The sequence below is a fragment of the Lissotriton helveticus genome, chromosome 10 (genome assembly GCF_964261635.1).
Source record: "Lissotriton helveticus chromosome 10, aLisHel1.1, whole genome shotgun sequence".
NCBI classification, from domain to species: domain Eukaryota; kingdom Metazoa; phylum Chordata; class Amphibia; order Caudata; family Salamandridae; genus Lissotriton; species Lissotriton helveticus.
Window position 1 is genome coordinate 11,429,834 of NC_136071.1, and position 27,312 is coordinate 11,457,145.

At 50.6% G+C, this 27,312-nt stretch overlaps 1 protein-coding gene across 2 annotated transcripts in view; it reads left to right on the plus strand.

Annotated features, from left to right (window-relative positions):
- Window positions 1–14,899, plus strand: part of WNK3 (WNK lysine deficient protein kinase 3) — an 856,642-nt gene extending 841,743 nt beyond the window's left edge. For both annotated transcript variants that reach the window (XM_078664557.1, XM_078664558.1), the window contains exon 24: window positions 9,311–14,899. In XM_078664557.1, the coding sequence (XP_078520683.1) occupies window positions 9,311–9,640 (330 nt within the window). In that variant the 3' untranslated portion in view covers window positions 9,641–14,899. The remainder of the gene's footprint in view (window positions 1–9,310) is intronic.
- The last annotated feature ends 12,413 nt before the right edge of the window (window positions 14,900–27,312 follow it).

Here is a 27,312-nt window from a genome sequence, read left to right on the forward strand (position 1 = left end):
AAATCTATGCACAGCATAGTGAATCCAGAAAGATTCACGCTGCAAAACGAATAGTTTCTTACCTGTCGGTGTAGTTTTGCAGCTTGAAGATCTTTCTGGATTCACTAGCGAACCCACCCGCCTCCGCCAGTAAGATGAAGCTGGAGAAGAAGGTGGAAACACAAAGAAATAAAGAAAGTTGACGCTTACAAGATACGTTAAGAATTACGTGAAAAAAAAAAAGGATTAACAAACACAGCCATGGATTCACTACAAACACAAGGAAAAGAGACAGAAAAAAGAATCCGAAGATGGCGCCCAAGGGTGGGAGCTTCCGCCGGAAGCATGCCGACGTCACCGAAGGTACACCAAATGGTAGGACGTCGACGCCCACCTGGGCTACGAAACAAAAAAAAAAAAAGAGAGAAAAAAGACTACGATTCCGGACCCAACCACCAGATTGCGGAATATGCACAGCATAGTGAATCCAGAAAGATCTTCAAGCTGCAAAACTACACCGACAGGTAAGAAACTATTCGTTCCACCCTACGCCCCTGAGCTATCCCTCTAGATGTTGAATGGTTGCATGGACCTCGGGTCCAGACCAGAGGCAACCGCCTGGACCAACGCAGGCCTCACGTCCTGGGGAGATCTGTTCTCTGACAAGATTCTTAATACGTTTCAGAATATGATGGATGATTACTGAATCCCACCCGTCTCCTTTTTCTTGTATTTCTCTCTGACTTGACACTGGCACAACGTTTGGGGCGGAACACACGATGAACCCGAAACATCCAGACTCCTTCAAACCATACTCATACAATGATTCAGCTGTCGCGCCCCCACTATTATATAACTCTTACCGCTCAGGGCCTACTGGGACGGTGAACTCTCGACAGCGTTCACGGATAAGCATGGGAGTAATGTCTGGGAATACCATCTCCATCGCCATGAATGCCAGACTCAAATTTCCAATGCATTTATCTCCACCGCACATATCTCATGCCCCACAGACTTGCACGGATGTACCAAGGCTCCCCGCACTCTTACCTTCGCTCGGCGGGGTTGATATCCCGAGCTCTTAAGCATGGTCATCGGACCTCCGATCAAGCTGCCCTTTTGGGAGTTTAAGCAGTGCCCGCAGTGTAGTCCTTTTGCCTCCCTGGTGAAGGTTCAGACTGCTGAACAAGACACTGCAAAATCTATGTGGGTGCTGGAATAAATTGTGTACACGTTTTATTATAGTGTTTTTAATTTCAGTGAATATTCTTTCAATACAAAATAAGGATTTCAAGTAACTTTTTTCTCTGTCTGATGGCATAAATGAAGTCCTTCCTAAATGTTGCAATGTAGTATGTAAAAAACATTATTTTCTTTTTTGGGTTTTTATGGAGGACTTTTTCTTACTAGAATTTCTAATATCTGCGTTGCTGTTGTAAATTTGTGCTTTGTTCTACTTACTATTAAAGTACTATTGTTTAAATAGTTGGTTGAACCTAGTTGAATGTATTATTGTTTGAAAAGGCAGATACAAGATTTTAGTTGAAGACAATTCAGAGCCGCCTCTCTGAAATATTGATTAATTTAACTTCCTTACATGGACAGGTAGGTAACTATTCCTGTCTCCTTTTTTTTTTTTTTTTTTTTTTTTTTACTTTTTAGGTAAATGAGAACATAGCGCTCAGCATCGCATTCATGTGCCAATACCAAACAAAGAAATACAACATATGGAATCATCCCCATACAGAGATCATAAAACCAGAAATATCAAAAGATACAGTGCCCAGACACATCATTCCCCACCATATGGTGGAAACACAGCGGCATGGGCCCCACCCGGAAACCGTGCCCCCCTCCCCCCAATGCCGCTCCAACTGGATATCACTATACTCCCTCGCCCAATATCTTAGTGTTTCTGGGGACAGTCCCAAATAAATCGGGCATTCCAATCCCATGCAATGATACATGCCCTTTGCCCACGTTCTACCACCGGTGCCACTTCCTTCTTCCAAGCCCTGGCAATGTCTCCCTTAGCAACAATTAAGCCCAGCCACAAAAGTGCCTTTTGGTAACGTGTGCCTCGAAGGTCATCAGTGATGTGTAGAAGTATAAGCCTGGATCACCCTTCCCAGCACCCCCTCAAGCTTACTTAGCGTAATCCCCCATAAATGGGCTAGGCTCAGGCAATGCTGGAACGTATGAGGCAAGTCATCCAGCAGATCACCGCTCCACAAGCACACACCGATGAGATGAAACCCATCCTGTGAAGTCTGGCTCTGGTGTAATGCACCCTATGAAGTAACTGCAGTTGGATCAGTCGAAAATATGAGGCTATCGCTGCCTCCCTATGGGCCTCTACCACCTCCCGCCAGTCATCATCATTCAGCTGGCCCAGGTCACCCTCCCAAGCCATCCAAACCCCCACCATGTAAATTGTAAATGTAAATTGATACTTGTATAGCGCACTACTCACCCGCAAGGGTCTCAAGGCGCTTGTACGAATACCGCTGTGGAACCCATCCTGGCTTTCCCTGTGAGGTGTCCACTCCTGGGCACCCCCAAGGTGGAGGCCAGGCATCCTTAGCTTTGTAGGGGCCGTTGTGGAGATTAAGCAAGCTATTGCCCAGAGTTGCAGAGTGGGACTCCATGATTGGAATAGGCACCGAGGCGAGAATTATCAGGTCCGTGGAATTTTGAGCCCAAGACCCGCCGAAGCGGGGAATTGAACCCTGGTCACGGGCTAGACCTCTGCATCAGGGTCTGCCGCTCTAACCATTGAGCCACACTTCTCCACCATAGGGTCAAGCACATTGCGTAATAACATTTCATAGAGCTCTGACAGCGGATGTTCTGGAGGTGTGTAAGCAAGATCTTGGCCTCCAACGGAAACAATTCGGGGATGTCAACCAGCGCCTGTATTGTGAGAAGAAGGGCATGTTGGAGCTGAAGATAGCGGAAAAACTGGGTGCGATGCAAGTTGAAGTAGTCCTGCAAGTCCTGAAACGATTTAAGCATCCCGCCGGTATGTTGATGAGAAGAAAGGGCGGGTGGGCATAAACAGACCATCCATCAATGGGTGGTTCTCTGCATCAGATCTGCTACGCACTGGCCAAAAAACAGCTTCCTGAAGGCTTACAGGCTCATTCCACCAGAGCTAAATCTGCGACCACTGCATTAGGAAGTGGAGTCCCTGTCCTGGGCATCTGTCAGGCAGCAACATGGGTTTCCCTGTGTACGTTTACTAAGCATTACTGCCTGGTCAGTCAGGTCTGCAGTGATGGGCATTTCACCCATTCAGTGTATTTATTTTTATTTATTCAAAGTTTTATATAGCGCGAACAAGATCCTTACAGATATCAGAGCGCTTCACAAAGACAGGGAAGGGGCAACAGAGTAAACAGAGATAATGGGAACAGTATAATAATCAGTGACAAGGTAATAACATGGATGATAAAAACAAACATAAAACCAATCCATATATGATCAGGTAGGTAACATGGTAACATGGTAATAACATGGTAATAACATGGTAAGTAACATGGTAATAACATGGATGAAAAAACAAACATAAAACCACTCCATATATGATCAGGTAAGGGAGTAGTATATAGCAGCACAGGTCATTGATCCCACTACCATGGCGTACAGGTGGATCAGTAAACCAACGTGTATCATATCTTGGTCGGTAGTAATAGAGTAGCGTAATAGTGCCCCCAACAAGTCGAGGATAGGCAGAGCAGCGATACAAGCAATGCAGAGTCTCTGACCCAACATCTGTAGCGATCAGGAGATCTTGGCCAGAAGCATTGTTTTCACCTCTTTCTTGAAGAGTGCAGTGGAGGTGATTAGCCTTGTTTCAGGAGGGAGCGCATTCCAGATCCTGGGTGCCATTCCTGAGAAGGAGCGTTTGTAAGTTTTCGCTTTCCGAAATCTACGAGGTTTCAGGAGTAGATTTTTAGTACTCCTATTGGATCTCGACCCTCCTGATATAGACAGCTTTTGAGCGAGGTAGTAGGGTGCCTTGTGGTGCACGGCCGCGTGTGTCATAGTTGCAATTTTTAGCTGTATTCTGGCTTCAAAAGGCAGCCATTTTAGAGACTTTAGGTCTGGGGATATGTGCGAGTGCTTTCTTGAGCCAGTAATGAGTCTCACGGCAGCGTTCAGGGAGGCTCTTAAGGGTGCTGTTGTGGATAGCGGGAGACCGCTGAGGGTCGCAATTCCGTAGTCTATTCGAGGGATGACTAGAGCTTGTACAGCAGTTTGGAAGTCTTTGGCAGGGAGGAAGGGTTTAATTTTCCTCAGCGTGTTAATTTGGAAATTAGCTGCTTTTGTGGCTTTGCTGACGTGCTGCTGCATGTCGAGCTTGGCGTCGAGTGTGATGCCTAGGGATTTCGCCGAGTCCACGATGGTAGGTTGGACATTGAGTGCTGTTAGGTTGTTGAGCCAGGTTTGGGTGGTGGAGATTTTCGCCGGAGGTGAGATGAGTAGGAACTCAGTTTTTAGAGCATTTAGTTTGAGGTGATTATCGGCCAGCCAGGATTGGGTGTTAATAAGCGTGGAATTCAGCTGTTTGATATCTTCCGGGGACTGTAACTTTAGGTAGAGTTGCGTGTCATCAGCGTACATATGGAATTGAACATTGGATGCTTGAAGCAAGGTGGCGAGGGGTTCCATAACGAGGTTGAACAGTGTAGGAGAGAGGGTGGATCCTTGTGGAACCCCAAGATCTGCAGGCACCGGTGTAGATAGTACATTGTCGATCTTGAACCTCTGAGACCGGTTGTGAAGGAAAGACGAAAACCATTTGAGAACAGTTCCCGATAGCCCCATCCTAGTACTTAGCAGCTCCAACAAGTTCTCATGTTTGACCGTGTCAAATGCTGACGAGAGATCAAGAAGGATGAGGAGGCAGGACTCATTACGATCCAGAATTTGGAGGGCGTCATCAATTATGTGTGTCATAGCTGTTTCCGTGCTATGTTTCGCTCTGAAACCTGATTGATGAGGGTTGAGGAGGTCAAATTTATCAATGTGTTTTGTTAGTTGGAGTTGGACACATTTCTCCAACAGTTTGGCCAGGGTGGGGATATTGGTGATGGGTCGATAATTGTTTAGGTCAGACGGATCAGCTGTAGGTTTTTTGAGTATAGGCGTGACTTGCCCCACCTTAAGGGAGTCTGGAATGTGTCCTTGTCGCAACGAGCTGTTAATGATCTTGGTCCAGAGAGGGAGGAGCAAGGGGGTAAAGTCTTTTACCGCATTAGCAGGTAGAGGGTCTGTGAGGTGATTAGAGTGCTTCAAAGTGCAGAGCAGTTTGTGTATAGCTTCTTCCGAGTAGGTGTCGAAGTACTGCCAAGATGCCTTGTTTTTAGGTTGAGTGTCAGCCATTCTGGTGTAGTTGGAGTATCGATTTACATCCATTATGAGGTCATTTCTTATGTTGTCAGTCTTATGTTTAAAGAAAGCAGAGAAGGCTTCACAGTGTGGAGTGTCATTTGTTGTGCTATTTGCTTGTGTGGGTTGTGCCTTTGTTTGGGTCTTGATTAACTCGAACAGTTTTCTTGGCCTATTCTTCGCTTGGTCCAGCTGGCGGCTGAAGAAGTCCGACTTTGTGCGCTTTATTTTCCTAAAGTAGGCATTTCTCTTGTTCTTGAGCTTTTTGAGATGCAGTGCTGAAGGGTCCGATCTCCAGGTGCGCTCTGCCATTCGCATATTACGCCTTTCGTCATTGAGACTGCCATCATACCATGGGTTAGAGATTTTGGTGGAGACTCTCTTCAGTTGCAGAGGGGCGACTTCATTGACTATTGTATTCATAGAGTCAAGGTAGTGGTCAGTCAGTGATTGAACATCTGAGGCACCTGAAGGGGGAAGGAGGAGGTTGCCGATGTGGGGAGGTAGGGTGGAGGGGTTAAGGTTCTTCAAATCCCTTTTCCATGTTTTGGATTTGATTGGTTGAGTAGGGTTAGGTTTAACTTTTTCGTTGATAAAGAAGGTGATAATGTGGTGATCTGACCAATCGCAGGGTAGAATCGCTTCCAATTGAATAGCGTTCTCTTTGGCAATGATGAGATCGAGTATCGCGCCTTTGTCGTGTGTTGGTTTATCGCATAATTGGGTGAGGTCAAGCGCATTGAGGAAAGTTTTTAGACTATTCACTGCAGTGTCTTTCTGATCGTTCCAGTGGAGATTGAAGTCACCCAGGTAGACTTGAGTGGTCTGCCGACCGGCGTTGGAAGTGATCAGGTCCATGACTTGTTGGGTGAATATGAGATTGTCACCAGGCGGGTGATAAATGAGATGTAAAGTACATACTTGTTTGCCCTCACTGATGATGTCTAGGCAGAGGAGTTCACAGGAGGAAAGGGAGGGGGAGGTGACTTGAGTAACGGAGATGTTGCTCTTAACAATGCATGCAATTCCCCCGCCCGTCTTGCCAGGAGGTCTGTCCAACCTAATGATGTGATAATTGGGGGGGACTAGTATGTCCATAATCGGGGTGGAGGCTTCAGTGAGCCACGTTTCCGTTAGAAAGGCTAGGTCTAGCTCCCTATTTGAGACAAGATCCGCGATGTCGGAGGAATGTCTCTGGGCCGATCTGCAGTTTAGTAGGATGCATTTGAGTTTGGGACAGAGAAGGGTGGACGAGCTTTCTAGTGTGAGGGGAACTTTCCTGAGGTTGTTAGGGACGGAGCCTCTGTTGTTGAGTGTTGGGAGCCTCAGAGCGTTTGTGGGAATTGTGGGTATGGGGATGTGTGAATTGGAAAAACCTTTTACCGGACCTGGGCCATAAGAGTGTAGGAGAGAGCAAAGGTCGAGGTCAGACAAGGGGCTGAGAACACGACGGGGGCGGTAGGAGTTATTGCGAACGGGGATAGTGGACCATTGCTGGAGTCGTCGGGGGCGAGTGTATGTAGGAAGGGTGCGTCGTTTGTAGGGTAATGGGATGGTGGGAGGTAGACTGGGCTGTGAGGAGAGAAGGTCTTTGATTGCGTGGATGTCTTTTTTGATTTGTAAAATTTCCTCCTTGACTTGTTGGAGTGTGGATAAGGTCAAGTCAGGAGGGTTGTTGAGGTGTTCCGCGGTGCTAATGGGTGGGATGGTATTCAAGGTGTGGACGTGTTTGTGGGCGAGGGGTGTGAGTGGTGAAGGTGAGGCAGGCGGTGGGTGGGAAGCATAGATAGTGACTTCAGTGGGAGACGATACAGGTGAGTAGAAGAGTGAGTGAAGGTTGAAGACAGTGGGGGAGACAGGAGGGTAGTGAGGGCTCAGAATAGGAGGTGGGAGAGAGGGGGGTGCTAGGGTAAGGGAGGAGGTATGTTCTGTATCTTGAGTTGGGAGGGGGATAATGTTATGAGTGGGAGTGGGGAGGGAGCGGGGAAGGGAGAGGAGTCTGCCGTGGGGGGGATGGGGTTGTTGGGTGGATAAACTCCGCGTGATGGTGTGTGCAGATGTAGGCGTGTTGTGGGTGGGAGTTGTTGTGTCGGGTGTGAGAGACACGTGGGTGGGAGTGGAGAGAGAGATGGGGAGGGAAAGGTGTCTGTCGAGGGGGGGATGGGAGGGGGTGGATAAACTTTGGGCGATGGCTTGTTCAAATGGTGGAGTGTTGTGGATGGGGGATGATCTGTCCGAGGGGAGATGGATGGAGGGGGTGTAGGTGGGGATAAGAAGTGTCGTGTTGGAGGGGCTACTAGTATGTGCGGCGGGGATATTCGTGACTGTCCTTGGGGGGTGGCGTGCGTTAACAGCAGGTGGGCCATTTACTGGGGTGCTGGGGGTAGAGGTGTAGTAGGTGGTGGCTGCGAGGTCAGGGGGGATAGTGCTGGCGGACTTGTGGGTTCGGGTCCGCAGCTTGGAGAGGTGCTCTTTGAACTTGGGGAACAGGTTGTCTAGTAGTTCCAGGTTCTTGTCCGTGGCTTGGATCAGGACAATCCCGGTATTATAGATTGTAATGGTAGACCTGCCAGGGAAGAGGTGGGAAGGTGTGATGGTGAGAGTTGAGCCATGGGCTGTTTTCTTGGTGATGGAGACTGTGAGTAGAGATAGGAAAGTTTTTCTCCATTGGGCTCTGCGTGAGGTGTGGAAGATGAAATCAGTGTTCAGGGCTCCATTGCCCGATGAGAAGTAGGTGTCGGCAAAGGGTGTTTCCGGGTGCGCCCTCAAGAAGTTGTGTTTGAAACGTTTAGTGGCATTTTTGGAGAGAGGGGTGGAGGGGTAGTTAATTCTAAAAGTGTGCTTGCCGTTGAGCTCCATTTTAGAGAGGCTGTGGTGTTAGGTGTCTGAACTAGGGCGATAGTACACGCTGTCAGCCGCTAGTTACAAGGCCAAGGAGGACATTTGTGAGTGAGCATAGATATAGGGGGTGGAGGTCAGTGTGATCCCCGAACAGCCAGTGCGTGGGAGCATCTTATCAGATGTATCCTATATACAAGGTAGCAGTCAACTTACACCGTGTGACCAGCTATGCGAGGTAAGGCCTATTAGGTGGAGGCTTAGTTACATATCAGAGTGTACATGGTAGCAGCAATGTAGTCTAGGCTTAGAAAGTGGCTGGGCGCAGTTTGCCTACCAGAGAGAGTTGGATGAGGTCGTAATAATCAGTGCAATATCGTGACGTAGCTTACAATGAAAACCCAATAAGAAAATAAGTAAATGTGGAAGCGGACAGTGAATGATGGGGATAGAGGTGCAGAGCTGCAGGAATTCCTAGTTTAAATGTGTCCGCAGATCTTCCACTGGAGACGGTATTGCTTGTGTATCTAATCAAAGGTAAGGATTCTGCTGCTAGAAGTCTCTATCAGATGATCAAGTTACTTACCTTCGTTAATGCCTTATCGGGCAGAGACTAATTCTAGCTGCATATTCCTTACCGACCCAACCTTCCTCCCCAAGGACAGATCTCTCGGGTCAGGGCTGATTCCTTTTAGGGCCTTACTGTGGACACCGCAGTGTAAGTGCTCTTCATGGCTCCGTGCTTCTAGTGTGGAAGTCGTGAAAATTAACTGGCGCGCCAAACTGGCACCTATATAGCTAACACGGACGTCACTTCCGGAGCGGAGCCGACTGACACCACATACCGGCACGCAGGGGTACTGCTCACGAAAAATCTTCTGGATCCAGTCTGATGCCTCTGTAAATTCAAAGGTAAGGAATCTGCAACTAGATTTATTCTCTACCAGATAAGACATTACCGAAGGTAAGTAACTTGTTCGATTGTCTCTTAGTCTATTTCTCTGCTTTGTGTACTCCTTAAGCAGTGGAATTATGATGCAGTGATAAAGCTAACTGGCCCTTGTGAAAGATGTGTGCTAAATTCTCGGTTTCTTTCCAGAATACCACTTCGCCACATGGCTACACACCCAATTGGATATCTTCGCTGCCTCCGATCCATGGGACTCTGCCTTCTACCCTGCCACCAGGACTTCCTGCTGCGCCCTTCCCTGGGCCACCTTTACCAGCATACAGCGTGCCACACATTTGTCAGTACAATACCATAGGAGGGGGTGGATATGCAGTGCCGTGGCCAGGAATTCCAGGAACTGCACCGCCAGCTGTCCTACCAACACCACCACTTGGACCCTTCCAGTCTGGCTTGAGTTTGCAGGGCTATCCAGCTGCCCCAGCACAGAAGCAAGCCACTGTTCCCCCAAGCCCCAAATGAAACATTAAACCAGGAAAATATGGTTGATTAACTCGCACCTTCCAGTGTCTCCCAGCTCCTCTGCTGGCGTCCTGCAGTTCTCTTCCAGGGCAAGATCCCTGGTGCCGCCTTTCCCGTCTGCAACCCTGCTGTCGCCTTTTGGTATTGTTGGGTCCAGCGTTTGCACGTTTGCCGGGAGAAGTGTGGCATTAAGGGTACTCCTTCTGCAGGAGAGGCATTCATTCAGATACTGTCTCATTTTATTCTTGCCAATTTTGTTTCTGTGGTCGAAATGGTTTGGAAAGGTTTTTGTTGTTGTAGGCATCCCATCCCAGCAGTACCCTCAACACGGTAGTTACGTTCCCACCTCACCCTCTGCTGTTGTTGCTGCCCGGCTCGTTTAGCATGCGCTTCAAACTGGACCTGAAAGTGAACCATTTCTTCATTATAAATCAGTTGTGGATTTGGGAGAATGGTATAGACTGTCTTCCCGGAGCGCCAGCTCCCTTTTCCATGCAGAGATCTTTTTTCATAATTATTCCTAGAAGATGTGAAATATGAGTAGATGTGAGAGGGCATTGGGTACAGCAGAAGTCTTTAATAAGATTGCTACAGCAAGCAGCCCTCTTTGGGGAACACTGATGGATCAGACTTCACCCTTTCCACCACACATTAAAGCGGTCCTGTGAAGAGAGAGCTGCAGAACAGTTCTCTGTGCCCACCAGGCTGTCCCTATCTGGGCCTTGCTCTTGTTTAGGTCAGTTTGGAAAGAGGTTTCCTCATCCTGCCCCTCAGCATGCAATGCTGGGCCTTAGAATGGAGTTACCTCTAGTAGTTCATGGCAATGCTAACAAGATCTGTTTCAAGTTTTCCTCCCCTTGTTTTTATTGTACTGACCAAGACTATTGCATTTACAGGTTGATAACAGAAGACCGTGTTCAGCTTTTTTTAATTTTATTTTATTTGAAGATAAATCTTTGCCTTCTTTTTATGATTTTCTTTCTTTGTGTACTGTTATATTGCCTACAACTATTATCCTCAGCACATAGAATTCAGAAGCAGAAATAAAAACTGGGTTAGGTGTCACTTTTTACTGGTAGTGCTGGCTTGCAGCAGACAGAAATGTTAAGATAGGCGTTGAAACACACCGAGGTTTTACCCTAAGGGATGTGCCAGTTGTCTTTTCTGGAGATTTCCTGTGGGCTCATGCTGCCAGTTGCCACAATTGAAGTGATGCAGCAAAGTAGACGTCTGTGATGATTCTAGAGCAATGTTTTAACTATGAACCTTCGTCTGACTGTCTAGGGTCAGACGGTTCACCTGGGTGCCCCGCTACAACCACTATGGTTGCAGGCATTTTGAGGGCTGCTGCTTTTCTAACACCAAGATCCTGACTTACTGCTTTTGATGTTAAGTCTCCACGCCTTCATTTGAAGAAGCCAGGCCTGCTTGGGTGTCGGGGACTAGATTTTTGACGACATCTGAAGATGACAGCTACGCATGCTCTTGCTCCAGTGTTCCACTGTGGTTCAAATTGAAGCAAACTCCACTCAGTATTTCAATATGGCTTATAGCCTGGTTGAGTTTAGTGCCGGCGCAACTAGCAGTGGAAACATCGTGCACAGTTGCAAATTGTTTGGGCCCTAGAATTCATGACAGCTCATTGGTCCTTACTCACTTTCTCACAAAAAGTAATGCAGGACTTTTGGTATTTCTTTGTCGCAGACGAAGAAGACGCAGTGAGAAGCAGTTTGAAGAATATTGGCAGATTTTGAGTATGTGGATTACAAGATCAAAAACACAGGAACATTCTAAGTTCCACCTAAGAGCAAATTTTGCTGACTGGCATAGGTTGGTTTGCATGCAGACCCTCACAGTGCTGCTGGGGTATTTTTCATTTCTGTTATAGGCCAGGCTTCCACCAGAAACATTTGTACATGTATCCCATTGCTTGCTGCAGAGGTTGACAGAAGCTGCAATGTCAGCATGACCAGCGGTGGGTTGATGTGTTAATCTGGGCAGTTTCCGCCTCTTGAAGCCTGTCTGCTTGCCGCATTGCCAGTGAGTGCAAACTGGCTAGGGACACCTACACTACCCTCTTCTTCTTCTGCTACGTGGATGCTTCACACACTCCCCTCCTTCATGTTCGACTGCAGACTTTGCAGTGCCTTGTGATAAATAAATAGATATATTTTTAAAACACATTGGGTCTTTGCTGGAATAGAGATGTTTTTGCTTTGTATCTCCTGATGTATAGTAGCATGGGGTTGTGGTTCTATCCTGATCCCTGTAGGGTTTAGAGGGGTGAGAGAAACTTTGTACAACTCCCTACCCCAACAAAACAACAAAAGATAGCTTGTTTGTGGAGATTTGAGAAAGAAAACAGTGTTAATTCACACCGCTGTTTATTTAGTTGAACTTTGACATTCATATTTTTTTGGGTTGGGTTGGGTGGGCGGGATAGTTCTTTTAAAAGAGGAACACAAATTGCTTGGAGGCTGTAGGCTCCTTGACTGTAAATACTGGATAGTTTTATACTTGAACATTTTGCATTGTTTAGTAAGTTGTTTTGCTACGTGAAAATTATATTCTGCAATTTTGTCTTCACTTAAAGCTTGTTAACGGTTCCCTTTCCCTGAAAAAGCAGCAAGTGGCAAGGAGAGGCTAAGATGCGGTCTGCCTGATAGCACGTCTCCACCACTCCACTCCGTGGGCAGTGAGATGGCGCTTGTCCTGTCCCGAGACCCCAGGGGCTCGGCTCTATCCCAGGCCTCCTTGTGGATGAATGGGACTACAGTGCCAGAATGCTTCACTCCACACTGGGGTTGCCTCCCCACATTCACAATTGGGCTCCTTACTTTAAATGTAGCACTATTGGCATGTCTATTGCTGACCAGGAGTTTCATAGCCAGCCTGGTTCTGTGGAGAGAAGTTTTTGCTACAGTCAAGAACTTTCCATGACCTCCCTATGGCTGCATCTCATTTGTGACTTGTGTGTGGCAGTGCTAGACTACCTGGTGCAACAATATGTGCTACCATGTGCAACATCTCACGTAATCCATAAGTGAGGCGGCTTGTGGGAACGGCATGCTCAGTTTCATGGGTGGAGGCTGCTTCATGATGCCTTGTTAGATCCTTGGACTCATTAGAACACCTCTCTTATGCTGCTTTTAAAGTCACATTACGGACTGCGCAAAAACTGACGTGAAGATCTGGGACATTCTGAAGTGAATAAAACAACTATCTTGAACCCACGCATCCCTTTATTGCACCTTTATTAAAATTGACCACTTACCCATGTCGTCTTGTTGCACCCTGAGGGCCCTGTAGAGTTCCTTTTGGTCTTGAGGCTTCGCTCTTGTACTGCAGTACTGTATCCTCTGTACTCTATAACTGTAAGGAATTGGTTTTGTGAGCCAGCAATGAAAGAGGGGAAGTGCTGTTTGTATGTTTGTTTACTGTGATGTGACACCTTAAAGAACTTGTTTACCCTCGGTGAGGCATTCTGTATTCCTTAAGCTTGTCGCTGTCCACGTAAGAGACCCCCTTCCTCTGCCTCCCACCCATGAAGGCCTGAGTCCACCTTCTTGGGCCCAGTCATGAACCATTGAAAACTTATCTGAGCCAGATGAAAAGAACACTTTGAGCTATTTTTTGCTGTTTGATTCTTTTCTTTGAAGTAAGTAGTTGTTGATAGAACTGTGAACTCTGCGTTTGTTTGGGCCTTTTTCACTTCCCTCAGATTTTATATCAAGCATGAAACTTTTCATAAGAATGTACAAGAAGGATTATTTACTCCATCTGCCCTGGCCTCTCCGCCCGAGTATGGACGGATGCACATCAGCACGGAATGTAGCCTTCTTATTTATCACTGACTTAGTTACTACTGTCTAGCAAATTTATTTGTGTTTGTTTGCAATACATGAAGTTGGTTCCTCTTAACTGCTGGCTACTTCATAGATTGCCTACTAAGCGGGATCCTTCAGCTGCCATATTGAAAGCTAAACACCTTACAGATGTATGGTTAAGCCCGAGAAGACAAATAGCATGCAGTCCGACTGGGTCTTCAGGCACCTGTCATTTCATCACTGAAGCAACAATCTAGTTCGCCCCCTCTGTGTTTGTGATACCTGAACATTTTCCAAAATGTAAGCACAGTTTGTAATCTTTTTCCAAGTTCTTGGGTTTCTCTAGGGAGATGTGCCAGATTTCCAAAAACAAGTGACTTCTGCCTTAAGTTAGCACATCCTATGACAAGGTCTTGAAGACTTCCTGCAGATCTACTGTTCTCTGGGTTTCCCACCTGCTCCGTGTTTGCTGTGGGGTCCCCCTACAAGCTTTTCACAACCTCAACATAAGTCCTTTTCAAAGCCCTTTAGTATGTGTGTGTGGTGGGGGTTGGTACTGTGGTTAGTAGGATTTCTGACCTCTCAATTGTGTGGAAGGTTCTGAGGTCCTTCTGATTTAGGAATCCTGCTTCTCCCACTTATTCAGATGTTCCTAGCTCTGAGCTAGAGCTTTAACATTTACTGAGCTCCTCACAGTGCCACATGGTTCCTTCTCCATATGAAACTGTATCTAGACATTCCTCTAACATTGTGACAGAGCCTCAACATTCCTTTCTTTCTTGCAGCAGGTGACCTTTGTTTCCCTCACATTTCATCTGCATATGTGACGTGCTCTAGACATTCCCCCATCTCCCTGCGAGAGCTTCAAGGTGTACCCTCCCTATCAACATGGTGCTGCTTCCCCCTTCATTTGTGAGGAGAGTTGCTTTCCAACCCCTCTCTTTTAAAAGGGAAGGGGGACATTTCATGATCTCTGCAAGTGAGCTGCTGTATCCTGGCTAGTAGGTAATCTATGGAGAGCAAAACATTTAAGTTCATTCATGTTGCAATTAAGAAACATGTTTTTTTTTTATCTACCTCGTTTCAGTGCTGTCGAGGGCACAATTGCCCATGCCTGAGGGATGATAACTTCCATGTTGCCTTTTGTTTTTATACGCTTGGGCTTCTTCCAGGTCTTGAGCCGTTCCAAGAGAGTTCCCATAGTGGATCTACGGTGGGACACGGAGTCATCAGTTACCTGGGGATCCCCATGTTTGGAATGTACTGTATTTTAAACATGTTTGTTACAGGAAGAGTTCCTCCTGCTCCCCGGAGGTGTATTGCCATCCTTTGGCCACTGTGTGTATTTCAAATATATATTTGCTTTTGATTACATGTCATCTTTGGATTTTCAAATTTTAAAAAGGCATTAAACAATCGGATGTCCTTCGTATACTGGTCTTTTCATTTATTTCCACATGTCGTTTGCTTGAATGTTTGTGTTTCTTGTTTTCACTTTTATTATATCTCTTCCCAAACGTGATACTCTTGCTCTTCTCTTCATCTCTGTATATCCCTAGTCCATGTATCCACTTATTGTCTCCTGTTTGCTTTCTTAAGTGGGTCATTGTACTCCAGCCTCTTTTGTAGGTCTATAATATTGTTCCCTTTCTCCTTTGCAGTACAATCCTCTCCCCTCCTTTGTAAGCCCATCTCCACTCTTCTTTGTAATCCGGTTCTCACCTCTTCTTTGTGTGGTTGTCCCCACCGGGTTGCCTGGTTTCTACTCTAGGAGCCATCTGTCGACAATTTCTTTATACTCTTGTCCTTTCTCCAACTGTCATAGTATTTCTGCTGCTTTGGGAATTTGTCTGTATCCTAAGTAAAGTTGTGAGAAAGTGAATAGTTTAGCATGACGGAATGTAGTGAATCACTGCCAAAGAGTATCCTGGTGAAATGTTCCAGATATTTACTCTATAAGATGTTTATAAATACGTTCAGAGCATCCTCTCAAAACTGTTTTGCAGCACCTATAAAAAGAGCTTGCTGCTTAAGTCAAATTAGAGAGAAAAAGAGAGCCTACGGGGCTTGTAACGAGTTAGAGTAGCATTCTGACCCTTTAAGAGTCTAGCGAATTCCAACCCTCTTGCCTTGTACTGGCAATAACCTCAGTCACTTCTTTTTTCCAGTTCATATGAGTGGGATCCTGGACCACGTTGCATGATTTAATACCTATTTTTCCCTCAAACATCCACTCTGAACTTACCCTTCTATCTGATAGAGACAATTAGTTATGGATACCTCACCTTAGAATTACTCCCAGGCGTCAGACCGGATCCAGATAATTTTTCCTCAACAGTACCCCTGTGCATCGGTAGGTGGCGTTGATCGACTCCGCGATCGTCGTTGGCGTTGTGGTCGCCGGAATGACATCATGGTATCTACTTAGACGCCGCCACTGCGTGCTGACGTCCGTTTCTGAAACCAGCCAGCGCAGATCCGGAGAGAGTGGTACCTCAAGTCACTTTTTTTACTCTATTTTTGTGACTGAGTCGTTACGACTCCTGGTGCACAGGGATGTCATCTGGGCGGACCGGCTTTAAGCCTTGTGGCACCTGCCACAAGCTGATGTGACAGACCCCCGTCTTGTGTGCCTCTGGTGCCTGGAGCGCGACCACGACCCAAAGTCGTGCTCCGACTGCCAGGCCATGGCACCGAAGTCTTTGCACAAGTGGTTCCAAAAGCTTCTGGAGGCCCCGCATTCAGCTCTGCTCGAGGCCCCAGTCGAGAGGGAGGTCGCTGAACCAGTACCGGAGCCATCACCACCATTCCTCATCGAAGTCTACGTCTTCGGGTAAGTCGAAGCACAAAAAGAAGGCGAAGAAGCACCGTCGCTCTTCGCGTTCTCCCCGTCCGTCGGCCAATGCGGGATGCGGAAGGTGGTCATCCAGCTCTGCCCGCGGAGCCTGTTGGGTCGACTCAGAGCGTCCGCCCCTGCCCAACTTCGTCGTTTTTACAAAGCCATCCATTCTATATTTGGGCAGCCCAGCTCCGCCGGCTCGCCTTCTGGCCCCGCGAACTCGGCTGCGGGCTCTAGGCATTCGATGCCGGTGGCTTGGGCACCGCAGGGCCCCCATGGATCCAGGTCTGGATCCAGATCGGTGTCGGTCGACCTCGTGACACCTCCTCCAGGGCCGAATCCATTGACGACACCTCTGCCCCCTCCAACGCAGGTTGTGTCCCCATCCAATGTCAACCCCGGTCTCCCCCTCAATGTGGACACGGAGCCAGAGCGACGTCGCCCGATGTCTGGACCGGCACCGACAGGTATGTTAGTACCCCTGTTCTCCCCTATCGCCCTGAGTGGCTACCAGAGAAAGGTGAGGTGGACTGGGAAAGGTTTGTGGAACCTCTGGCAGACCAGTTGGAAGAACCGGACTGGAGAGAGGAGTTGGGTGAGGCTAGTGGTCTGGACACTTCAACCTTGGCATGCTTCCCCCCCCTACCGTGGCTACGGAGGAGGAAGCCTTTTTACACTGTGGTGTTGCGTAGGGCAGCTGAGCCTTAAACTTTGAGCTTCCTACCGTGGCAGTCAGGACTAACTCCTGACCGAGGTGCTTCAACAGGCAGCGGCCTCTTCGGAACCCCTGCTGCCGTTCAATGAGGCCCTCATGGACATCCTTTTGGGCACTTGGTCCAAGCCCAAAACAGGGGATCCTGTGGACAGGATAATTGCCCGACGCCACCGCCCGGCCCCGGGCGATCCCATTTTCCTCTCCCAAAACCCCACCCTGAGAGCTTGAGGGTCCAAGCCTCGACTTCCAAGGGCGCATTCCCTACTGCACCACCTGATTGGGAATCCAAGAAGCTGGACCATCTTGGGAAGAAAACGTTTTCTTCCTCCAGCTTAGGACTGTGGTGGGTAAACACTGCATGTCTCTTGAGCCGTTACTGCTACTCTGTGTGGGATATAGTTGCGCAGGTTTCTGCCACAGTGCCCCGAGGAGACCCGGACTGTGCTCTCCCGTGCAGTGGCTGAAGGGAGAGGTGCAGCAAAGTTCACCATCCGATGTGGGCTGGACACCGCCGACTCGCTAGACAGGACGATTTCAACGTCAATAGCCTTTAGGCTATGCCTGGCTGAGATCCACTGGCTTTTCGGGTGATGTCCAAGCTACTCTTTTGGACATGCCCTTTGATGGCTGTCGCCTGTTCGGTGACAAAGCAGACAACTCACTCGAGCTGTTTAAGGACTCCAGGGCTACGGCCAGATCCTTTGGGCCTCGCTTCCACCTTTCACCCAGCGCAGTCTGCTTTTCGCCCCTTTCGTGGCTATGGAAGGGGTGCTCCGCCACAATCCACCCAAAGCCACAGGCGTGTGCAAGCTGTCCAGCCTCTGCGGGGATGTGGGACCCACTGTTGTGGGTCTGGGAGTCAGCGGGCGGGCCAATCCATGAGCACTCCCTCTGCAGCAGCCTCCAAGCCCTCCTAGTCCCACCGTTCAGGGCCACCAATCGCCAGTGGGCGTCAGGATTCGCCATCGCCTCCGGCACTGGCTCAACATCACATCGGACAGGTGGGTTTTGCAGACAGTCTGAATGGGCTACTCCCTCCCCTTCAACACTACCCCCCTTCCATGCCACCTCAATTCCATCGCATGTCTGAGGTTCACCTAGCCCTTCTCCAACAGGAAGTTATGGCTCTTTTGGCAAAGGGAGCCATCAAGCGAGTTCCTGCCCCAGAAGTAGGTTGTAGTTGTTATTCTCACTACTTTCTGGTGCCCAAGAAGGACAAGGGCCTACGTCCTTTCTTGGATCTCAGTAACGTCAAAAGCTTCAAGGAGAAGTTCAAAATATTGACACTGGCTCAGGTCCGGTCTGCCCTCGACCCTAGAGACTGGATGGTAGCGTTGGACTTGCAGGACGCTTTTGTTCACATCCCCGTCCTGCCAGCCCATCGGCGTTACCTGTGGTTCATGGTAGGCCACTAGCACTTTCAGTTTACAATGCTCCCATTTGGCCTTACCAGCACCCCTCGGATGTTCACGAAGGTGATTTTTTTTTTTTATTTGTTTTTATTGCAGAATTATAGACAATCTTCAAGGTCAAACGACCAGTCAGCCTCACACAACTCGAGGCCCCATATTGTGGTAAAATAGTACACGGCCATTCAGCCCACATCCCGGAGGCTGGGCGGCGCACCAGCAATTTCCATCAGGTTGTTCCTCCCATTGGCCGTGAGGACATCCGGTCAACAGCACAATCATGTATCTGCTTTTATTGCCTAACAAAACTCCCCCCTCCCCGCCGCCGACACTTCCGGCACTTCACTTAAGGCTACGCCTGGGTCCCCAGTATCCACCCCGTCAGGTCTACACTGGTTCTCTATTATAGCTGTCGTCCGAGTGCGTCTAATATCATCCATTCCCCACCTACCCCTCTGTGTCTCCCGACCACCGACTGCTGGTGATCCGGTGGGTTCCCCTGTTGTGGATGCCCCCTTTGATGTGTCTGCAGTGTCCCAGTATCTATCCCCCCCCCCACCCTCCCCTGCTGCCATTGATGTGGGTGGTATTTGTGGGTCCCAAAAAGATGTCAAATTGCTCATCGGGGTCAAGCTTTGGCCTTCCTAGCCTCATGGAACCGCCCGCCCAGGCTTCCCTCCTCTTCATCCCTGGTCAAATAGTCGTTCAGGTCCTGCACAATCATTTCCCACGCTCTCGCAAGCTCTAGGCTCTTCTCATTACCGGTCCGCGTAGCCTGCCGCATTCTAATCACACTCTCACATTGGGACCATTTTCGCAGCTCATTCGACCATCTACGAACAGACAGGCCCTCCCTGGATTTCCAGTGCCAGGTAATCTCCCTTTGCGCTAGAATAAGTCCTAGGTCAATAAACTTATTTTTGGTCTTCGCTGTGTGTGGGAACCATAGCAATATGCACGCAGCCATATCCAAGTCCACCGCCCTTTCCGTGACCGCATTCAAGAGCTCTCCCACCTCCGCCCAGTATGTCCCCAACCGCGGGCAACCCCACAGCATGTGGTCTAACTCAACTGCAGGCACTAAGCATCTCGGACATGCTGCATTCTGCACCTGAAAGTGCCGTCTGATTTTCCCTGATGTCAGGTATGCTCTATGCAATATGAAGAAATGTACCTGCTGGAAGCGGGTGTTCCTACAACCCTTCCATGCCCTCTTCCAAATATGGCCCCAAACCGGATCTGGTATGGGCTTACCTATGCTGTCCTCCCATTTTCCCTTCAGCTCGGCCAACGGTGCAAGACCCTCGTTCAGCATTCTCGAATGGAGGCAGGTCACCGCCTTTACCGTACCCGCAGCCATCACGACGTACTGGCAGGCCATAGTCGTATCTGGTTCGCCCAGTCCCCCCTGCCAGTGTTTTTGTATCGCCGTTGTCACTGCGGCATGCAAGAGGTAGCTCCCATCCGCAAGCCCAAACTGGTCCTGCAGCACCCGATAGGGAACCAATACCCCGTCAGCATAGAGATCTCCCACCATCTGCAATCCCAGGTCTTCCCATTCCGCCAACGGAGACCAATCTCCTCCATGAGGCAGTGCCGTCAACATTCCTATGGGGATCTCCGGAGCGTATGGGCGGGCAGATCCCGCTCTCCTCAGGCTCCTAAGCCAACACGACCTGAGGGTTTTCTCTTCAAGCGTGAGATCGCCCAATCGCAGCTTCTGCTGCATCACAATGTAGGACAGGATGTGCCGCTGAATACCTTTCCCCCGTCCCTCGTTGGGCCCCTGAACTCCCTCGCGACGTTCTGCGTCAAGATCTGGAGCTGTGCCGCTAGGTAGTACAGCTCAAAATCGGGGACCGCCATCCCCCCCTCAAGCTTGGGTCTATGCAATGTCTGCAGCGCCACTCTGCGTCTTCCGTGGCCCCAAAGGAAGGCAACTACCATCGATCGCAACTCTCTGAAAATCCTCAGAGGGATCCATACCGGTAAGGTGCGGAAATAATAAAGCAACCGCGGCAGTGCCACCATTTTCAGCAGCGCTACCCTGCCCTGCACCGACAAGGGGAGAGAGGCCCAGAAAGTCATACAGCCCCGCAACCCCCTTATGCAACGGCCTATGTTTCCCTCCAGTAGGTCAGCAACCTCATGATAAACCCGGACCCCCAGGTAGGTGAAACAGGAGCCCTCCCAGATCACATCTATTGTCAGAGGGGGATACGACACGTTCCCCTTCAGCGGGAAAATGCAGGTTTTACTCCAGTTCACCCTAAGGCCCGACAACCTGCCAAACCGGGAGAGCATTTCCGTCGCCCCATCGAGGGCGCCTTCCGTGTCCTCCAAGTAGAGCAGCAGATCATCCGCATACAGCGAGATGTGATGGATTCCCTCGTTGCCCCATACTCCTGGGTACAGTACTCCAGTCCGCGCCTGCGCCGCCAATGGTTCCATCGCCAAAGCGAACAGGAGAGGGGACAGCGAGCAGCCCTGCCTCGTCCCTCTGCGCACCGGATACGCGGGCGAGATTGCCTGTCCCAGTCTGACCCTGGCCGTTGCATCAGCATAGAGGACCCTCGTCCAGCGGCCAAAGCCCTCCCCCAGGCCAAACTTCTCCAGGACCTTATCAAGATATAGCCATTCTAGGCTATCAAAGGCTTTCTCTATATCCACTGATAACACTGCGGGTCTATTGTCCAGGGCTTGGGCGGCATCCAGTATACGGATCAGGCGGCGGGTATTGAGGGACGTATTCCTGGTGGGGATGAACCCCGCTTGGTCCTCATGGACCAATGTGGTCATGTGTGGCAGCAATCTAGTCGCCAGAATACGGCTTAAGATCTTGTAATCAACTGTCAGCATGGACAGGGGCCTATATGAAGTCACTTCTGTGGCATCCTTCCCTGGTTTCAACAACGGCACCACTAAGGCTTCCCTCATTGATTGGGGGAGGCGTCCCAAGGTCTGGGCTTCTGAATAAACCACCAAGAGTCTTGGAGCCAAAATATCTATGAATTTCGCATAAAATTCCACCGGTAGGCCGTCCACCCCCGGCGTCTTATTCCTAGCCATCTGTTTAATGGCCACCCGAATTTCCGACAGAGTTATCGGGCCGCCCAAATCCTTCGCAGTCTCATCATCTAACGTCGGGAGCCGAGCAGCCTCCAGGTATTCATCTATCCTAGCTCCATCTCCCCCCAACTGGCTCTCATACAGAGTCGTATAGTAGGATTGGAAGCGATTCAAGACCGCAGACTGGGTATAGACCACTTCCCCTGTCCCCGTTTTAATGCTCATGATCGGGTTGCCTATAGGTTCTGGGTTGGCAAGTTTGGCAAGTAGCGTGCCCACCTTATCCCTCTCCCCGTGCACTTTGGTAAGATACAACTTGTAATCATAGCATCTCAGTCTTTCCGTTTCCTTTGCCACTACTTCTTTCGCCTCCAGCAGCCTGTCCTGTAATTCCGGTCGCTCTGGCCTGTGTCGCTCTAGGTCCCGTAGCGCACTTTCTGCTTTTTCCAGATCTGCCACTACCGTCGTTCTGACATTCGAAAATCTACCCATACATACTCCTCTCACCACCACCTTCATCGCATCCCATTCCACCGATCTCGCGGTGGTCGTACCCTCATTCACCTCAAAATACTGCTCGATGCCCTGCTGGACCGTGGAGCTAAACACTGGATCCTCTAATGTGTCAGGGCGCAACCTCCAGGTCGGTACTGCAGATCTCACCCGCTGCCATCGTACTGTCATCATTAAGGGGTAGTGGTCAGAGATGGTCCTGGCCAGATACTCCGTATGTGTTATCAGTGCCGCCATACTACTGCTACAAAGTATAGAGTCTATTCTAACATGTAATGCATGCAGTGCTGAAAAGAAGGAGTAGTCCCTAATTCCGGGGTGTTGCTCCCTCCACACATCCACTAGGCCCCACCTCTCCTGCCAATCTTTCCTGTGCGCGGCCAACCTCCGTACCGGAGAGTCGGCCAGCGGAGGGTGTGATCTATCCCGTGCCACATCCGTGATGGAATTAAAGTCTCCGCCCACTATAATGGGGCCCGCCAGGAAGTGCGCCATTAATCCGGAGAGTTTATCAAAGAAACGGGCTTGGTCCACATTAGGGACATAGACACTGCTCAGCACCACCTCCCGGCCATACAGCCTGCCCTCCACTACCACAAATCGGCCCTCAGGGTCCACTAGTTGGTTCGTAACCTGAAATGGAACTCCCGCTCTCACCCATATCAGAACTCCTCTAGCAAATGCCGAATATGTTGTGCCAAACACCTGACCTCGCCATCTCTTTTGCAACGCAGCACATTCCTGCTTGGTCAGGTGGGTCTCCTGCAATAATGCAATCTGGATGCCTCGCCTTACCAAGTAAGCATGCACCTTGCTTCTCCGGGACATCGTACGTAGTCCACGGACGTTCCATGGAAGGCTTTTTAAATCAGGTAACGTTCCCATTGCTGCAATTCCCCCTCCAGGTCAGCAACATCAATTGAACCCCCACATCGCGGCAGCTTTCTCCCCAACGTAAAACATCCCCAAAAACTTTTCCAACCCCGCTCCCCAGAACAGGACCCAATAACAAAGCATCAGTCCCCATCCAAACCAAAAACATCACACTCAGTCCACTATACTGTGGTCGTCACCACAGAAGGCCTTAAGGGCAATGAGGGGAGGTCCGGGCCGACCCGAGGCAAACTGTGTCCCCGCTCTAAGCCCTAGATCCCTTATTACTGTTACAACAGAGTACCTGTCGGTCCGCCAGACACCCCAGATAGTCCGCTCCAGCAGGAGCCGCATTGTAGGCCCACTCAGCCATTGTCACTCGTTGAACAGTCCATCCGCCGTCTGCGGGGTGACCTTCGGTCCCACAACGTTGTCTACCTCAGACAGTTCCTCTCCAGATTTTCTGCTCTCCACTTCCGAGTCCTCCAGTTCTTTCTCCTGCTGCGAACCTGTGATGAACGCCGTTGCCACCAGCGCCCCCTTTCTGTCCTCCGCCATCTGGGCAGCCCGCTGTGCCTGTTTAAGTCTGTTCTTCTTGCGAATGCGCTGGGACTTCCGGACTCGCACCGGCTTCTGTCGTTCCCGTTCGCCTTTTTGTTGGCGATCAGTGCCAGCGCGGTACAACTCCAACCAAGACCACGCCTCGTCGGGGGTCTGGAAGAATTGGGTCGCCCCATCCATGATCACTCGCAGTTTGGCCGGGAAGAGTAGGGAATACTGAATACCCTCATTTCTCAGCTCTTTCTTCACGGCCAGAAACGACGCCCTATTCCTCTGAACTTCTTGCGTATAATCTGGAAAGATCGTGACCGAACTGTTGTCTACCTTGAAGGGGCCCACCGAGCGTGCTCTCTGTATCAGAAAGTCCTGGTCCTTGAAGTGCAAGAGTCTGATCACCATCGGCCGTGGGGGGCGCCCCTGCATGGGCGGGCGAGTCGGGACCCTGTGCGCTCGCTCCAGGGAGAAGAACGGAGATAAGCCCTCCGGGGCCACGACCGTTTTCAACCAATCCTCCATATAGGCCACAGCATCTTCACCCTCAATTTTTTCTGGCAGGCCCACCACCCGTATGTTGTTCCTCCTATTGCGGCTTTCGGAGTCCTCCGCCCGTCTCTCCAGCGTCGCTAGCCTCTCCATGACATCAGACAAGTTGCGTTCCACAGTGACCACCGCCGGTTTCAGTTCTAGGAGCAGTTGTTCATTATCCTTAACTTTGTCGGACAATTTTGCGTGGTCCACCTTCAGCAGGCCCAATCCTGTGGCCACCTGAGCAATGTCGTGGTGTAGGGATTCTTTGGTTGCCGTGATCGCATCCAATATGCCATCCAGCCGCGCGTTCAGTCGGAGTTCCTGCGCTGACGCTTCCTGCGTTGCTGGGGTCCCCCCGTCTGCGTTCGGCATGGCCAGCGATCCGCCTCCACCGTCCGCACTCCCAGTACTGCCAGTGGCGGCCATCAGGGTATCTGCGTGTATCACCGCTGTGTGGCCCCTGCTTGTCTGGCTATTCCAAAGTACCCGCTGCTGGGCGCTGCCCCTCGAGTCTTCCTTGCACTCCCCAGGCCCAAGCGTCTGCCCAGAATACGGCCGCCCCCTCTAGAGGGCTCGCACCCCGCTCAAGAAGGCACCACCACGCTCAGGGCGAGCTCGTCCCTGGTTCTCCTGGCGAGCCCGCTCCAACAGGGTCCACACCACCCAAGGGCTCCGTCGGCCCGCGCTTCCCCTCCTCACCGGGATCCGACAAGCGCTAAGGCCAATAGTCCACTGCGCCCCCTCCGGCTCTCAATGCATCACAGCCCCCACTGGGCTCGGGTGCGTCCTCCCGGCGGTGCAGTGCAGCGGTCCTCCTTCGCCGCCTTGGTCCTGCTCCCCTGGCCGGCTCCCCACCAATTGCACCAGTCCGTGGCCTCTCTGCGACCCGTCGCGGTCGGCCGGCCAGGTCGTGCGCTCTCCCCCCTCGGCCGCTCCTCACCCTTCGCGGTCCGGGTCCGCCTCTTCAATGCCTCTGTGCTGCGCCGCAACCAGCTCCTCAGCGCCTGGTCAGGGCCCCGAGCACCGCAGATGTCGTGTCCCTGGCGCTATGGCCGCCGGCTCCAGCGGTGGGGGGATGGGCACCCAGTCCACGACTCCGTGTTAGGAGGCCCCCGTTCCGCACTTCCCCCGCGGTCTCTCTTCTCCAGCCAGCCAGGCTGGGCTGCGCCCGCTTGTGACCTCGGACCGCTGCCCGCCCCGCTCCGCAGCCGCGGTCCTCGGCGCCCCGCCTCTCAGGCTCCTCTGCTTGGCACGGTCGCCATCTTGGGCTCTTTGTCTTCAGTCCCGGGGCACCGCAATGCGCTCCTCGCTCTCCCCTCCGTCTACGGCCACCTGCTGACCCACGATCGTCACCCGTGGCGTGTCCGGTGACCAGATCTCGGTTCCTGGGCTTTGTGCTCGCCCAGGAGCGAGGGATTACAGGATTATTAAGGGATCAGGCACGGAGCTGTGGGCTCACGCCGCCATCCGGATCGGCGTCCAAGCCACGCCCCCATGTTCACGAAGGTGATGGCGGTAGTTGCAGGTCATCTGCGCAGATATGGGGTTCGATTCTTCCCCTATCTTGACGACTGGCTGTTGAAGGCGGGCTCGCCCAAGGCTGTTGTCTCCCACCTCCAGACTACAGCCGACATCCTGGATTCGCTGGGGTTCCCCATCAACGTGCCAAAGTCGTACCTGATTCCCTCTCAGAGGCTCCTTTTCATCTGAGAGGTTCTGGACATAGCGCTGTTTCGGGCTTATCCTCCCAAGCAGCGAGTCCGGGATATTCGGGCTATGATTCCGATCTTTCAACCTCTATCCCGGGTTTCGGTCAAAATGACCCTGAGGCTACTGGGCCTAATGGCCTCCTGTATCCTGCTGGTGGACTAATGCAGGTGGCATATGCGGGCTCTGCAGTGGGACCTGAAGTTCCAGTGGGTGCAGCATCGAGGGAATCTTTCCGATTGCGTCCAGATCTCGGCGGGCACTGCACATCAAGTGCAAACCAGGATTGGGTCAATGGCAGATCCCTCTCCCTTCCCAAGCCAGAGTTCACAGTGGTGACAGATGCATCACTTCTGGGGTGGGGTGGCCACATGGGAGAGGCGGAGTCTGGGCTTTTCGTCAACCTTCTGGAGCTTCGGGCAATTCATCTTGCACTGAAGGTATTCCTCCTTCTGTCAAAGGGAGAGTAGTGCAGATGTTCACGGACAACAATACCGCCATTTGGTACTGCAACAAACAGGGCGGGTGGGGTCGTGGACCCAATGTCAGTAGGCACTTTGTCTCTGGAAGTGGCTGGAACATCAGGGCATGTCCCTAGTGGTTCAACACCTGGCAGGTTCTCTGAACGCCAGGGCGGACAAACTCAGATGCTGGTGCATTGTGGATCACGAATGGTGTCTTCACTTGGAGGTGGTGCATGGTCTCTTTCAGTGGTGGGAGAGCCTTGGTTAGATCTATTCGCCACCGAAGAGAATCCACAATTTCAGCATTTCTGCGCATTGGAATTTCCAAGGCGGCACTCGCTCGGCGATGCTTTTCATCGCGAGTAGAGTTGCGGTCTTCTATGTGCCTTTCCGCATATACCACTTCTACTCAGAGTGCTGAAGATCAAATGCGACCGGGCTCAAATCATTCTTGTGGCCCAGAACTGAGCACGAACAGTCTGGTATCCCGAGCTCTTGCACATGGTTATCGATCCTCTGTTCAGATCGCCCCTTTGGAAGGATCTTCTGTCGCAGCAGCAGTGGACAGTCCTCCACCCGAACCTGTCCAGCCACGACCTCCTTGCATGGAGATTGAGCGGTGACAGTTGACAGCCTTCAACCTTCCTCTTGAAGTCTATAACGTTATCTTGGCAGCCAGGCATCCCTCCACCAAAATGGTATAAACCCTGTAGATGGAACAAGTTTGTGGCATGGTGCGCAGAAAAGGCTGTGGATCCCCTTTCTGCTCCCCTTTCAGAGGTTCGCCTCTTCATTCTTTGTAATGCCCAGCAGGGCTCTGCTCTGGGCACTCTAAAAGGCTATCTTTCGGCCATTTCTGCCTTTCTTAGGCTTTCTGATCAGCCTTGTCTTTTCAAGTCCCCTATTGTAAATGGCTTCCTGAAGGGCATTACTCACTTGTTTCCTCCAATTCTTTTCGTAATGCCCCAGTGGGACTTGATCCTGGTTCTGACCTACCTTATGTGCGCTGCTTTCGAGCCGCTACATAACCGTCCTCTCAGACTTATGACACTTAAAACTGCCTTTCTCGTCGCCATCACCTCTGCTCGCAGGGTGAGTGAGCTTCAGGCTCTTTCTTCAAAACCACCTTTCCTGGCTGTTCATCCAGACAAAGTTGTCTTTTGCACT